At 33.5% G+C, this 16,808-nt stretch overlaps 1 protein-coding gene across 7 annotated transcripts in view; it reads right to left on the bottom strand.

Moving 5' to 3' along the window:
- Nucleotides 1-16,808, bottom strand: part of grh (grainy head) — a 536,841-nt gene that overhangs the window by 80,846 nt on the left and 439,187 nt on the right. For 6 of the 7 annotated variants that reach the window (XM_089650672.1, XM_089650677.1, XM_089650676.1 and 3 more), the window contains exons 4-5: nt 12,374-12,512; nt 10,643-10,966 (exon numbers count right to left, since the gene is read on the bottom strand). In XM_089650672.1, coding sequence (XP_089506798.1) covers nt 10,643-10,966; nt 12,374-12,512 — 463 coding nt within the window. The remainder of the gene's footprint in view (nt 1-10,642; nt 10,967-12,373; nt 12,513-16,808) is intronic. The other variant, XM_089650678.1, reaches the window with a different exon arrangement.

The following is a 16,808-nucleotide window of genomic DNA, read 5'->3' as shown; positions in this document are numbered from 1 at the left end:
TGCATCAGTAACTCTATGCATAATATCGTATCCATTAGGTATTTGTGCCATTTAACTTTAGTTTATTGGTTCCGCTGTGACTTTTACGCTTCAAACCTATCCGAATAGTATAATTTATATATTTCCACTAGTAGGAGTTCAGTATTATATTAATGGTTCCTGTATTTTTAAAGACTTTGTGATGTGTGTACCGTGGAAAAGTTTTTTTAAACACATTTTAATTAGATATCAGATTTATGTAATAAAATGGTAGGCGTGTCATTAATTCTTATTTGGGTTTATTTCCAGCTGCGTAAGCAGATTCTGATTGGAAATTGATTAATAAATATTTTAATTCCATAAAATCCACTTGCTACTTTTGCATTCTACAATAAAATTATGGAGAGGTACTAGGTAGATTATCTATTGTGCAAATATACAACATTTATTTTTATTTTTAAAATACTTATAATTTAATTTCACTTTTGTTTTCGTTAAAGAATGCAAATCTTGGAAGTAGAAATAAAACCACTTCTCGACATCCGATGGAGCTGAAATTCAGCAGATTAACTCGTTGTCGAATACAAAGCATTCTATCAAACTTTGGTGCCAATTATTAGACATTCCAGCAGTTAATATACGTAATAAATGTCACAGCAGTTTAAGAGCCAGTTCTTGGGGAGGAAGGTTCAATCCTCAGCAAAAAATATTATGTTGAAATGGCTATCAGATGAATCAATGGCTATCAGCTAAAAAGATCGAAAAATAAAATAAATGTATTATAGTAAAAAAAATTACCACTTAATATTCTTATACGAATTGCTAAGGATTTTAAAACAAATTTATATCTTAATTTTAGTTATTTGAAAGCTTTATAAAGCCCTCCTTGGGAGATATGTAAATAAATAGTAATGCGATATCTGTAATATAATATAACTATTTCATTACAGAAATAAAATTACACAGAAGAGATTGCAAAATGACATTATATAAATTATTTAATTTCTTAAATTTTATTAGTAAATATCTTGTATTATACTGGCTAGAACCAGGATACTAGACACATTTTAACGACCGTTCGATTTCGCCACTGATTTTACAAGCCAGTTAGGTCGTAAAAAACAGGGTTAACTTTTCGTTATTGTAAATATTATTCTGTTGATTATGTGGAATCAAATAAAAGGATCTTCAAATACCAATAAAGCATAAATAAAAAACGACAACTATTAATCTCACACCATGTTCTGACTACTGGCTGAGGGGAAATACAAAGAAACATTTCTAAAATAATATTTAATACCGGTAGCAATAAAATTTAACAATGTTAGATATATTATCTGCTAGTTTTATGGCATAATTCAATGATATTCGATTCGACAGGAATCAAAAGATTCGTCACATTTGTCTCGGATAGATGAAAAATTAATTTTATTAGAAAAATGAGTATTGCTAATTTATTGAGAATCTCTTCAAGTTATTCGAAATCCGGCTAAAATTGGATTGCAGGCCTTTAAAGAATGAATTGACAGGTTTCTTGAGCTTTTATTAAGAGACGAATGTATTATCACGATGTCGGAACACGTTTTCATAAGAATCATATTATTATTCAATATAGGCAAACGCAGGTACATGAACACAGCTAAATCAGGAATTTATCAAAAGTTTATTAGGAAATGGCCAGCAATCCCGCTTTTAACCAGATTACCAATAATTTGAAGAGATTTTTGATGAATTAGCAGTAGGTACTCATTTTAAGATTTTTAATTGAAGTAATAATATTATTAAATCAGGTACTCATAACATATTTGTTGACACACGCACTACGTATATATTGCGTTTTGAGTACATTAATAATATGTGTCCAACCAATCTTATTATTTATTAACAGCTTTGTCCAAAATGTTGTTTTTGTCTTTGGAAACTCTGTGTTATGTTATTATAATTCACATTTAAAAGCACGACAACTAGACAGCAATTGAGCAGAAACTTCTTAGTTTAAAATTCACCTGAAAAATAAATTAGGTAGGTACCTGATTTTGGCAGCTAATTTATTTTCCCGATTAGTATACTTTGGCATATTACGAATATTTACGAATTACTACCTATATGAGCTTTATATAGAATACCTGTACCTAACGCTACTTTCAGATTTCTTTGTTTTTATAATAATTGGCAACCAGACATTCTTGTTAGAATACACTAAAAATCCATCTAATTTCCTTAGTCTCGTGATTTTTAAGTATAATTTTTCTGAATAATCTATTCAAAGCGATCGCATGAGATTTATATAGCAACACTAAGCTTACAACACGATATTTTGCACACCGTACAGGTTTTTTTAAATGTAAAATTAGCAAAAATAATTTTTTAGTCGAACTGAAATACCTGCTCTTAAAATCTTATATCGTTTTACCTAACCTAAGCTAACTATATACAGTTGGGTATACGTATTCTCCGCAAGTGCCTAGGCACCTACTTTCTTTTCGCATTCGATGGTCTATTCAGACTGAGCTTTATACTGCAATCCTATACTTAGTTCACGATACTTAGCATATATTGCCTTTGAATGCGAAATTGCCAAAACGAAGGCGTGAAAATATTCAATTGCATTTTTTATTCTTACTAGAATACGCCCAAAACGTACAGCCATGAAAAATAACGTGTTCGGGGGGTTATCTAAATTCAGATGAGTTTTTTTCCACGTTCGCTGTACCTAGTTATTAAGCCGCGTGACTTCGTTACCAAAGGTGCAAATAAATTAATGAGGCTCTACCTCCAACTGTCTGGCTAGTTTTATTACTTCCCGAACGTAATACCTACAACTACCCATGGCAGTGCGACGCCAAGTAGCTGCGATGGAATTATACGTTTGGACGCAATACTTTTATGGTCAGCGAATAGCAATGGAAGGTCAACGAAGTCAAGGACACAATACCTTATATAGAATAACGATATTTGTTACATTTAATACATAAAGCTTGCTTTTAACTAAAGCCGCTAAAGTCAACCTTAACACAACAGTCTAACCACTCTAGCGATCTGTGTTATACGTATTCATCTACCATATAATTTAATTAATACCATTCCCCAAAATATTGATATGGAAATATATAAAACTGCTTACTGCGTTTTAAAGCCAATGAATTCACTTAGATTTCATCGTTTATCCCATATTTCTAGGTTCTATAAATTTGGAACATTATGGCTAGTGATCGCTCAAAAGTTTTTGCAAACTTGGCATAATTTACCAAAAATCGCTCGAGTAGCTAACTAGAACTCCTTCTTTTTTTTGTTATTTGTTTTTGGGGTGTTATGCCGTGTTGCGACAACTCCTTCTTTAGCCAACGATTCGGACAGATTTCGGATGATGGACACTGCAATGCTGTCCGAAACGTTGGCTACAGAAGGAGGTAGCGCAACACGGCATAACACCCCAAAAACAAATAACAAAAATACTTTTAGCCGTGAAAATCTTAAATCATATTTGAAGAACTCCTTCTGGAAAAGATTTGATTAGAATCTAGAAAAAATCATCCAAAACTTTGCCACACTCTAATTTGTCACTTTGACATGCTCAAAGCTTTTCAGGAATTAAGCTTTATGCGAGAATTAAATATTTTAATTTAATCATTGAAGAAAATAAAAGCGATTCTCAAAAAACCTTTGAGGAGCTTTTTTTAGCCTTTCCGGAGCTCTGGTCTATCACTGAGCTAATCCGACCCTATTTCCTTCTGTCATATTATTTAACCGCATCATACTTCTACTAAGAACTACCAACATTGTTTTCGTTTTTTTAGAGCATATTTTTATATTGGCTACTATCTTTGTGTGTTTGCAAGATTCTGCCCGATCTAAATGCAATTAAGAAAGTATATTGGATGATTATATACATTTCTATTTTAATGTGCGACATCTATTGACTCTTCTGCAAGTATCGGATGAGTATTATATTTTTGGAATAACTTGATAAGTAAAACCTTAAATTGTAATACTTAATCATTTATGTTGTTAATCATTACGATTTGACGATTTACTCATTAAGTTTTTACAAAAATATATTTTTTAAATGTTGGCTGGACAACGAAATAAACAAAATATAACATTTAATTTTTTGTGTCATTGGTGTTGAAAATATGCGAAAAAAATTTACTTTTGTAGCACGTTTTATATAGGTGCTAAAATTAAATAACCTACAATAGAAAACTGAGAAATGCTTACAACATCGTAAAGAGTGAGTTAGCACCAATCATTTTATTTGTACTAATAATAGGTAATAGCTATTTCACTTCCCTTTTGCTCACGAAATTCTCCAATCGATTCGATTAATCGAATTAGCATGAAACTAAATGGTTTGTGATTACAGAGTCGAGATAATTCAATTCATAAAAACTTTCTCCGGATGCTTCAAAATCTGATCCAGATTTTATTTCTCGAACGGAATTACCAAATAAGCCATACCATCATTAATTAAATTTTAAATGTGTTTAAATATATTATTAATTCTTATTGGATTCGAATAATTTGAAGAGAATCTTAATTAATTAGCAATATTTTTATCAGTAAGTTTCTCCGTTCATAAACGTGCAATATTGTCCCTAATGGAGGCAATTGTGTGTTATATACCTACCATAGATTTTAAAATAACGGTCTTGTCATTAGTAAAAACACGTAAGAAAATATAAAAAAAAAGATATTTTGTTCCATTAAATGGAATTCCATCATGAATTTTTAAGGATTTCAAATTTTTAAACAACTGATACCAAATGGTTATTTTTTCAATATTATAAGTAAATGGAATGGAATACTAATTCTTATATTCAAATATGAAATAAAGGTATCCGACCTTTTCCGTTCCACCACGAGCGGCGCTTCTGTCTGCCTTTTCAGTGATTCGTTGGTAAGATTATAGATAGCGTATAAAATCATAATAAATGATTCTGCAGTTCGAACCGAAGCCGCAGGGGTAAAGTCTTCGGGCGAAAGCTTCGGTTCTTAGAAATTATCTATTATTAAGTAAACATATATTAAGAAAACATTTTTCTGATGATAATTTGTTTTAAAGAATCTTCATATAAATTGGAGTATTATGTAAACACGTTGAAGTAAACCTTGTTTGCGGTTCTTCATATCTTTTTAGCACTGTTTATTTTACAAAAAGGTCTTTGTACGAACATAAAAGAAGTCTAACACAAACGCTTGTTCGTTTCGTGTATCCGGAGGTTTTGTATTTTAGTCGAAGCTGTTATTTTTTACAGAATGGTTTTTGATTCTTTTTGAACCGTTCTTATGGGTTACATAAATATAAATCAGTGTTTTGATTGTTGGACATTTTTTAAATCTATTTTCGCTGTATTTGTGTGTGTCACATGGACAAATCAATTGATTAAAAATTTATTAAAGGAAATTTTAAAAGGCTTATAAAACTTGTAACCTAATGCTTCTGATGACATATTAATGATTTTAAAAACGATGTCTCCACGTTTGTTCCTATAGATGCCTTATTACCGTAGGTACTTTTAACGCATTATTTAATATCAATTTTTTCTCACAGTGACGTACCTACCTACATTCCTTTTCTGTACACAAGAAAATGCTACAAACAGAATAGTACCTACCTAGTACACATTCGAAAATGTTTTGTTTTTTGTCAACATCAAAATATAAAATAATATTTGACGTATAATTTGTAATATTACCTAGTACACATTCGAAAATGTTTTGTTTTTTGTCAACATCAAAATATAAAATAATATTTGACGATGTATGAATGTGAATGAGGCAAGGAGTGTGTGCCAAGACCGAGTTGTTTGGCGGTCCGTCCTCTCTGCCTACCCCTGCGGGGAAACGGCGTGATGGTTAGTTAGTTAGTTAGTTAGTCTGTATGTAGGTACCTGCTTAAACTGAATTAATATGATTGTAGTAAAAAAAAAATATATATACATATACATATGTATATGTAGGTATCTAAGTAGGTACCTATATATATGAAAAATTCTTTAGTTTTTCACTTATTTTGATAAAATAGTGTTACTTGTTAGGTGAAAAATTATATTTGCAAGACAAAAAAAAAAACGTTAAAGAAATACGCACTTATGATTAAATTCAGTCACAAAAGAATTCAGACAAGATATGCATCACAATAATGAATATTTATAATGCCTTATGTGCCCTTGGCATTGCCATTTGCTGTCTATCTAGAATCTAGACAATCTAAGAGTAGTTAGGTCGAGAATTGCGCATCAAGGTCTTAACAAGTGTTTACAGTGGAAGCAAACAATTTGTTATTTCAATTATACTCGCGCACTAAGAGGATAAAAGAACAGAGAGAGCATAGAGATTGGTCGACTGTAGTCCGAAGATTCTAGTCTATGATTAAATAGGTGCCGAATTAACGCCCATTCATGCGAGTATAGAAAACTAATCAATTTATAATTAAACTTCAAGCTTATTTTACAAGACATATTGAAAGGGAGGTTAAAACCAATTATTTTGAATCTCACGATAAACAATTATCATTATTTAAAAAATAGAGTTAATGCAAAGGAGCAAAATAGTTTTCAGTATGATTTCAGAATATTGTGAAATTTAGTAAAGTTAAATATTTTAATATAAGTAATTAATTCATCTTCACCACACAATTGATAAGGCATTAAACACAAATATTGAATAATCAAGGTAAGTACACGTGCATATTTGTATAGTAAGATTTGTAAATAACACATTTTTTATGGATAACACAAATACACGGAAAGCACAAATTAAAATATTTGAATGGATGATTATTGATTAATGGTTCCTATAGCTCACGTTACTTGCCATTTGATGATTGAATCTAAAGGTATAAAATTATAAACCAATTTGTCGCCTGAAGTTTAAGAATCACTTTGAAATTGCGCATACACAGTCCAATATGAAAATAAAACAGTTTTAATAAAAAAAATATTAATTTAAAATACCTAACATCATCAAAATATAATAATTATTGGAATTTTTTTTATATAGACCTCTGAAAAATCACGGGATAGACAAAGGCTGCGAAATTATGATTCTACGCGGTGAAAAAAAAATCAATCGCATGAAATAAAAATACCTGTATTGTAAGATGTGATATGGGTATGTTGATTTGAAAGATATTTTTTAAAATTTTTGACTAACGCAGACTCGTGAAAAATCACGGGATAATCTGAATTCTTCACATATCAGTTCCAAATTTTAAAAAGACACTAAATATTTTTTTGTTTAATTATTATGTAATAGGTGGGTAGTTCATCGATTGCTTGAATTCTTCACAGGATCAGCTTCAATTTTGAAAATGGCAATTGAATTCAATGAAAATTTGAGTTAACTAAACCAGAATTACGCAGGACGCACATAGAACCGAAATCAGTGTTTTATATGATACCAATTTTGAAAATGTTTCACTCGTATGCAAAAGGAAATAATATCATAAATACGTTATACAAGTAGATATAATAAATTGGGATTTTTAATGGTTCGAATTTTCCTCATTATTTACTATTCTGTTCGATATTATGCGAACAACGCAAGTAATGTGTTAACTGGTGTTGTATTTATAAGTAAATCTGTCAGCGTGATTCATTGTAATCCCACGATACGATATTAGTTCGAAGTTGTAAATCTGCCTTTTGTCTTAGCCCTAAAGATGAGAGGCGTTGCCAGGAGATAAAAATCCTTTTAATCTGTGTTCCCTAACCCACCCAGTTTGGCTAGCCCACACGTGTCTCTGGATCGTAAAGCAACCTCACCGGGGAGCGAGCCGCGAGCTGCCGCCGAGAGCCCCCGCACGTCACCAAGGCCATTGATACAATTGATGCACGTATAAATCTCCGACCCACGGAACACGAAAATTGGAAATAAGAAAACACGGTTGCGATTTCAGGACGTGTTGTGTGGGGGTGGCTTTATAATTCATCACCGCTAAATAGTACAAAATGTTAACAGTAAAGCGGCACCCACACAACGCGGGATACACTTTATTTTGCTGCCTACTTGGATTTTACTGCATTACTTTTAACAATGTTTTCAGCGTCTAATGCTGAAACAATATCTAAAAACGAATACAAATCCGTATTTTCACTAGTTATAATCGACAACATTTTTAAAATACCCTACCCACGAAATATACCTACGGCGTACAGTAAGAACACCATATTTTGTTGCATTAAAAATCGCTCAAATATCCAACGTGTTTAATAAAAATGTTATTCTTTACATTTATCCTTTTATTTATCACGATTTTTATTGATACATCAGAAGTATTTAAAAAAATTATGATTTGGTAATGAGAGCCTCACTGGATGCTTTATCCGTGCTGAGGCCCCCATTTTACAATTTTATGTAACAAATCATGTTTGTAAATAAATTCTAAATTCTAACTAGTTTTAACCATCAATTATTTATTTACATTAAGATTCATATTCGATCCTTTTTTATTGGATTCAAACTGCAATCGTATTCAGTCATCTACCAATCTGTCTTTCCTATGATCTGTGGGTGTCTGCAGTGGATACAACGTACGCAGTACGTTCCACTATCAGATTTATGCTCTCAGATACTAAAACTGGAGTCACGCATCACGCATGACAGGAGGCATTACCACGCGCCAATCGGACCAGATAACCGCCTACCCAATACTTATTCGAATGTAATACGAATTAAACCCGCCTAAATATTTTATTGGAAGAATCCATCTACCTTAGTGCGAATAGTTGAGATCCTTGGAGTCCACTGACAACTGACAACTGAGGACGTGGGTGAAATTTATTATCACTCTCTATGCGAGAAAATGATTATTTGGTACCTACTTCGTCAGTCACAGTACTTCAAAGCGATGAAATAAAAGCAGAATTTATATTCAGCCAATTAATAGCTACTTTCAGAAAGCTTAAAGCTGACGTCATACAGATTTCATAGACTAGCTTTTAATTGAGTACTTATTTTGTTTATAATGTAACGAAGCACTTGATTGTGTATATATACAGGTATGAGGTATGTTAAAAAATTAATTCTTAAGTTTTTCACTTATTTTTATAAAATACAGTCTGCCGTAGAACGGGTAAAAATAAAGTGAATTTAAACAGGTAAAAATCTAATTGCAAGCCATAAAAGCTACGCCAGAGACATAAGCACTTACAATTTATTTCAGTTGCAAAAATATTCAGATTATGTAATTAAATATATATTTTAGATGTAAGGTAAAGTGTATATAAGAAGGAGACAGATTAAATCAGCCACATTTATTTTATATCTTAATTTAAATTAAGAATCTATTATTTTCAAGTTTCGATGAAAAATAACTCTCCACTTCGAAGACAGATGCAAAATAAAAGGAATGTGTCTTAATTGATGTATTTTAGTTTTAAAGTTATTCATTCGAGTTTTTTTACACAATTCACCGTTTTGTGTTAATATAAATATAACATTAACGCAAATCAAGAAACAATAAAGAACCATTAACGGTTATTTTTAACGTCTTTATTTTTTATTCTGATAGATTTTTCAGTAATAAATATGTCGAATAGCGTGATAATATGAAGAATAAATTATTCAAAGTAGCTGAAAAGCTTTGTGTCGATTATACACATTCTAAGGTAGATAAAACTTGGGAAGGTTTGATAAATAAATCCGTTATTTTATTCTTAAGTTTATGAAGCAAAACCCGATAACTGTTGGCTGTCGCGAAAATCTATGAGAATGCTAAAATACTGCTAGGTTTGTATTTAACTAATAAATTTTAATAAACTGTTTCCACGATTCATTATTTATACTTCAAATGTACATTGTATGGATGGTGTATTTTGCACAAAGATGTGAGTTGGTACTAAAAAAATAATTTAACTTAATGTTTTTTAGAAATTACTATTATAAAATTATGACTAGTTATATGTCTTTTCGATCTTATTAAATATCTTTATAAATGGTGTTTTTGTTTATAAAATGTTCAATTTACTTATATATTTGTATAATGCAATATATTTACAACTTAGTTGTGTTATTTTTCGTCAAGTAATCATACAATAATTGCATGATTTGTGTAAAAATCTATTATGCTTTATTTTTTCTGAACTCTAGTACATCTTTAAAATGTAATACCTATGCTATGTACTAAAAAGTAGATACAATCATTACTGTCACTTTCAAACAAATTAATAATTGGTTCCAATTACTAAAGACATCTTTTGAAATTTGTTACGAATTAATTAATTTATTGTATTTGCACGAAATTCGCAACTTTTATGCATATAGTCTAAGATGGTAAAACTTCTATGAAATTGCCTAAAATGAATTGATACGTTAAGCCATTGAATTGAAAGTATAATAGTGGATAATATAATAAATTTATATATTATATTCTCGGAGAAATAAAATTACGTTATTATGAAATTGAGAACTAAAAGTCAATGACCTGTTGCTAAAAATAGGTAATGAAATTTCACACTTTAAAAAAACTAAAAAACTTTTGTGACGAAACATTAAAAATATGACTTTGATAGTTTTAGCACCAGGCCAGATATTCTAGTTTAACGGAAAATAATGATAATAGGTGGTTTTTTCTAATTTATTGTCATGATGTGGTTTGTTTGCAATAATTGGGGAGATGAGTATTACTAGTTGACAACTGATATGTTGGGGGTTAACTAACCTGGTGGGTGGCCGGTTGGTCCCTCGGGGTGACGGCGTCTGCCCCGATACCCGAGTCAGGGCTGGGCAGGTCCACGGTGAGCCCCGCGCCCGTGATGACTCCCTTGCCGTGGTACGGGGGCCGCGCATAGCGCTCCGCGCCCGCCTCCCCCTCGTAGGCCGGCCGCTGGTATGTGTCCCCGAAGTACTCCCGGTAGTAGGGCTCCGAGAAGCCGGCCGGGGCTGCGGCCCGCGTGTACTGGGCCTGCGTGTACTGCTCGGCGTAGGGCGCGGGGCTTGGGGCGCCGGAGCCCCCGGCGAACATCTGCGTGGCGTACATGTCGTCCTGCAAAAGCCAGTCGCTGCAGGGGCGTGCCTCTCGGGGCGGAGCACCCCGCCCCACGATGGGCCCGGGCCAAAAGTTAGCCACGATCGCTGCCGAACCTAACTCTTGGCCCTTAGCAGCCGAGGGGCGCACGAAAGCTCATTGACACACACAGACAGACAGACAGACAGACTGACAGACTGAGTTGACTGACCACTTCTCTACTTCTACCAGATCCGAAATCCTGACCGAAATATGGCCGGTATCGAGTGTATCTCAAAAACTATGTCTTGTTTAGAACAACAAATTTGCTAAATGTGGCTACTGCCTCAAGATTAAAAATAAACACAAATCAAACTTGAAGTATTTAAAAATGAACTGCCAATATTATTTTCTAGTCCTCATTTTCTACAATAAATGAGAATGTCACAACGAATCACGATGTATAACAGATAGTTTGATAAATGACAGTTGCACGCTAGGCGCAATGCATTGCAGAAGGTACCTTATTAGTAAACTGCGGACTGAGGTGTATGAACAAAGTCAAAGTGATGAATTATTAATTCTGGGATTTTGTTTCGATCGCTTTTGCGAGGTATACTTTGTTGCTTTTATGGAATAATCGTCCAAACGATATTGCAATCGTTTATAGCCCGATAAAGAACGACGATATTATAATTTCTTCGTCTCCACACTCGGTTCCGTCGTGATTGTTTAATGCATTGGGCTGCTTTAAATTCACTTTAAAAAAACTGGACGTTCGTTCGGACCGAACATAAATTCCGACTGACACGACACTTGTCAGCGACAGTTGTCGTAAAAAACTCAATGTATTCAGTTAACAAACAACGCGACCAAGTTCGAGTCCGATTTTTATTCTAAAAACACCCTGTTGTTTGTCTTCAACTAAAATATTGTAAAATCATTTCACAGTTCTGTATTATTATTAAACTTGTTACGAAAGTTTGCCTCGGGCGGGAGGGTTGATGGACTAATTTGCAATGTTGCAATAAAAGTTATTATTTCACTCTTAATTATCCGTAAGTGCACTCTGATGTTAGTCACAATATCCAATGGCAACACTATTGCAACACTTCACTAACTTAAACATCCGTTTTCCAATAATTTAACTATACTTTTGAAAAGTCAAAAATTTTTGGTAATTTTTTAACACAATTTTATTTTTTTAAATGTCAAATTATTCCAGTAAAACAACAACTTTCGCAAACACCATCGAAACACAGTTATAAGCGGGTGATAAAATGAATAAATAAATAATAACTTAGTTTATGTATGTATTACGGAAGGTGCGCTAATATAATGTTCGTGTTTAGGCAAGTAACGTGAGCGTACGTCTAATGCGTGCGTCCGCGCCGGGGGATACGCTACGACTAGTGGATTGGAAGGGGGACAGAGGGGGCCACGCACCTTGCTCCTCGGGGGCGCCGGGGCTTGATCTGCGGGCTCGGACACCTTTCTGCTCAGGTCCTCCGGCTCGCGCTTCACGAGCCCCGCGTGCAACAGGCCCTGCAGCTCGGCGCCCAGCTCCGCCCCTTGCGTGCGCAGCCTGGAAGGGGAACATAATAACACCATCTGATTGGTAGAGCGCCTCCACTTCCACAACGACACAACTCAAGCAAATCATTTAAACAAGTATAACACATAATCTACAATGCGATAAAGATTATTTTTGCATGATTTGATTGAAATTCTGTTTCCAATGCGACACAACTCAGCCATCACTTTTAAACAAGAATAACATTTATTTGCCACACAATAAAGATCATTTTTGCATATTGATTTGTGACTATTGGAAGGCTTTTTTATAAGGTGTTGTTGTCAATAGAAAGATTAAAGTGGGGGTAATAGCCAGTACAGCGGAGACGTCAATAAATGTTTCTAATGATAAACAGTAAATTTAGCTATTTCCAGCGGGAAGCAGGTAGCATGCCACAAAGCCTCCCGTATCAGAAGCTTATTGTTAGCTTTCTGACGAAATATCAAGTGAGCTTTTTAACAGCCGTTCATAAAGCATTCATTGCAAACAATATCTATGTATCTTACTTTAGTGTCATTAACTTCAATATGTAAGATAATGTTTACTAATACTCAGTTTTCAGTTTGTTTCAGTAATTTTGTAATTAATAAAAAAAAGTAGATTCTTAGCATGATTTTCGTACCGATCATTATAACCGTGAACAATAAATTTAAGACAAAGATACATTTTTTTATGTAAACAATAACAGGTGGGCAGATAATAAACACTAAGGAACATCATTAATTATTAAATTTTTTTCAATTATTTTTAATTAGTAGATATAGTTAAATATTGTTATTAATAATTACATTTTTGTTAGTAGATAATATTTCAATACATTGGGAGATAGGTACCTAGTTACCGACTACCTACGTGTTTGATTTATTCATAATTAGTTTTATTTTTCCTAAACTTTCAATAATAAATACTAAGGTTGGGATGTTTCACAAACTTTATACAATTCATCAAATTTCAACTTTCATTTTCGGGTTCTGTGAAAGTCTGTCTAGTTGCTTGACAGAGCTGAAAAAATAACAGAACTAGAAAATTAACTTTGAAATTTGAAGAATTGTTCAAATTCTCTAAAACAACCCGTTCTAAGTAGATATTAGAGTCACGTGGGGTAACCGTGCGCAATTTTTACATTGAGATTTTTGTATTAAAAAGCTTTTGGTATTTTACTATTTTTTTTGTTTATTAATATGATCGATTATTAAGGCATCTCAAACAACAATAAAAACCTCAAATGGTTCATAAATCAAACAGTTATATAAAAAAGTTTACATGCATGTCGATTGCGTACACTTACCCCGTGTGCGGGGTAAGTATACGCATACCGTAGGGTAAGTGTTCGCACCGCAAAGAGTTACCCCCCATTGCAATTATCACACTTAAATTGCCCCTTATCGTAGTCTGTGCAGTTCTCATGCCACCATGCTTTACACACAATACATTCTATCCAATCTTCTGTTGGTAGATCTCGATATTTCTCCTTGCATTGTGGGCAGAAATAGTCCTTAGAAGCCTGTTTTTGTGCGCTCTTTAAACAGTTATACACGCTGGAATTTCCCGCCTTACGCTTTGTGGTGATTCTTTGTGGTTTGGCTTTCTTGAAAAGAGGTGGTCGTCCGATTTCCGTGGTTTTAAATATTGGTTTTCGGACGATTTTTGCATCTGCATCTGTCTGCTTCTGCTGAAGTTTCTTTTTATAGGGACTTGAGCTAATTATTTCAGACTTGCAAGCATTTTTCAGTTTGCGTAAAACCGCCGAACTTGAACAACGTTAAACCCAATAGCTCTCGCAATACTTGTGGGAGTAGTCTGTTTTAAAGCTAAAACAGGGTTACGTTTTAGAAATCCATACACCCAATCCTTGCCAGCCGTTTTTGTAATGTTGTCAAATCTGTTCTCGATCTTGTTGATTTCAGCATACTCGTAAACAATTGTTCTCATTGTCTGCAAGTCAGGCCGTAGAACATTTTGTCAGTTTTTTTACAATAATCAACGATTTCGGCCTGAAAATAAATAAATAATTATTAGATCAATAGTTTCACAAAAAAATGATATCTGCACGATAAATTGAGTATCTATTTATCTAAAAATCTACCTCTTTAACTGGTATAAATGTCGGATGATATCTCCCCATTGAAGTTGCTATTAATTTTAGTTTTAGGCGTTTACGCAGAGTGGCTTCACTGATCCCAACAATATCTGCAGCAGCCCGCTGACTCTTCCCCTCTTCCATAAGCCTTTTTGCAGTTTCTTTTTGCTCTTGAGTGCAAACTGACCTCTCCGGGTGCTTTCTCACGTACACACGTGGCATATTTCACTGTAAAAAAATAACGAGAGTTGAAATATTATGCTATAAAATCAATTTTGTCTATCGGGGTAAGTGTTCGCACCCGTCCAACTGCGAACGCTTACCCCAGCACACTTACCCCATCACACCAAAATTCAATAAACTTTAAAAATCAGATTAGTGGTTGTCTTTATTAGAATTTTCACTTTGCACCCGTCAAACCAACAATATTTCACTAAAAATTATAATAGACCACGTCGCTCTGACACAGCTGGTTACACAATAGCACACATCGGTAACAGAGATGAAAAATTTAAGAAAAGCACGAAAAAAAGTAATTTGCCTACCAGTTTTTATTGACAAATCAGCATCCACTGTACACATGTCCTGCTTCGGCGCGATCCAGAAGGCTACTGAATTAAGGAACGCGCGGGCGCTTAACAGGCACAATCTTGTCGGAAACATCACTGCGAACACTTACACTCCGCGTACGGTTACCCCACGTGACTCTAAGATCTGTTGGTTTCATTACAACAGAAAATATGAAATAAAACGGGACCTAATAGAAACAAAACACAGAAGAAATAAAAATTTGTTCAAATTATTGTGAAAACTGCACAAGAGTCCCAACAGCTCACAACCGTTTGGAGACAGTGAAACTATTTTTGATGCTAGAGGTAGAGGGAAGGGTAGAAGGAGATGGGAAGAAGAAGGTGGGAAGTACCTGCTATTCCGATCTAGTCACAGCAAACATGGTTAAATTCTGAATGGAATTCCTTAACCAGAGCGATGCTAAGAGTAACTTTCACTCTACAATGTGCCGCAAATATCAAAAAGTACCTAGGTACCTACTAAGTGTTGTTTTTTTAATTTTGATTTTTTAGTCGAAATCCTTACCACTCGACATAGGAATGTAGGTAGGTACCTACTTGAAAAATAAAAACAATTTAATTTGTAAAAAATGCTCGTCGAATTCGTAGGTGCCTACCTGTTGAATATTTAGCAAAGAAATCTCCATAAAGTTTGTATTTTTCCATGGAAATTTGTCCAAAAATTATAAATTATTATTACTGATAATAAATAATTCAACTATTTACCGGCATACCTACATAATACATAGATATAAGCCTAGCTAATATCATAATATTATCTCTTGTAAACTACAAAACATTCCGTAAAGTGGCGCCAAAATTGCGGGCAAACGAAGAACTACGTTCAACATTACTATTCTAGAAGCTACCTGACCGCACACACTCAACTAGAACCAAGTTATCTACTCAGACGGGTAGACGTTATAATGTTTTACAGCAATAGGAAGTAGGTATCCTCGAGTACTCAAAAGCGTAGTAACTAATTAATTAACATTTTGTAAATGTCTTAATTGTATTTATATGTAATTTCAATATCTTTATACGTTTACTAGGATATCTATGTAGGTATAATTTCAAAGCATATTTATGTTACTTAGTTTTACGCCCAGCCCGGCTTTTAAATTAATTTTATGAACAGAATATACCTCGCGAGCCATCGAATATTTTACACAATGTTTTCAAAGCTTGAAATAACGTTAAACTGATATATATTTTTCCACCTGTAAATAACCAACTTTATTTTTGTAGGAAAGGCTTTGTTAGTGCTAAATTTCTCACTAGATGGCGTCGAGATATTTTTGAATTATCAAATATTATTATTTTTTAATGATAAAATAACGTTTATAAGACAAGGTTTTATGTTGGCGGCATTTATTTTTACTCGGAAGATATTTTCAAATTGTATTAGTATTTCGGGCGACTAATTATTGCTTATAATTATTTATTATCCTTTGTGCTATGCATAAAACCTTGTTTTATAAACATTAGTTTATCATTAAAAAATAATGATATATTTTTTTTTTTTTAAAAGACAAATATTCCCGGGTAACGAAAAAACTGACAATATTTGAAAATCTCCTACTAAATGTACAAAAATGTTGCTTGTGTTGTGATCGAGCCGAGCAATTGAAAACACTACGCCTATGTGGGACCCAA

This window comes from Hesperophylax consimilis, chromosome 3 (genome assembly GCF_061612785.1).
Source record: "Hesperophylax consimilis isolate HC1 chromosome 3, BYU_Hcon_1.0, whole genome shotgun sequence".
Taxonomy (NCBI): Eukaryota; Metazoa; Arthropoda; class Insecta; order Trichoptera; family Limnephilidae; genus Hesperophylax; species Hesperophylax consimilis.
The sequence above is the reverse complement of the archived record's forward strand: the minus strand, read 5'-3'. Positions and strand labels throughout refer to the sequence as shown.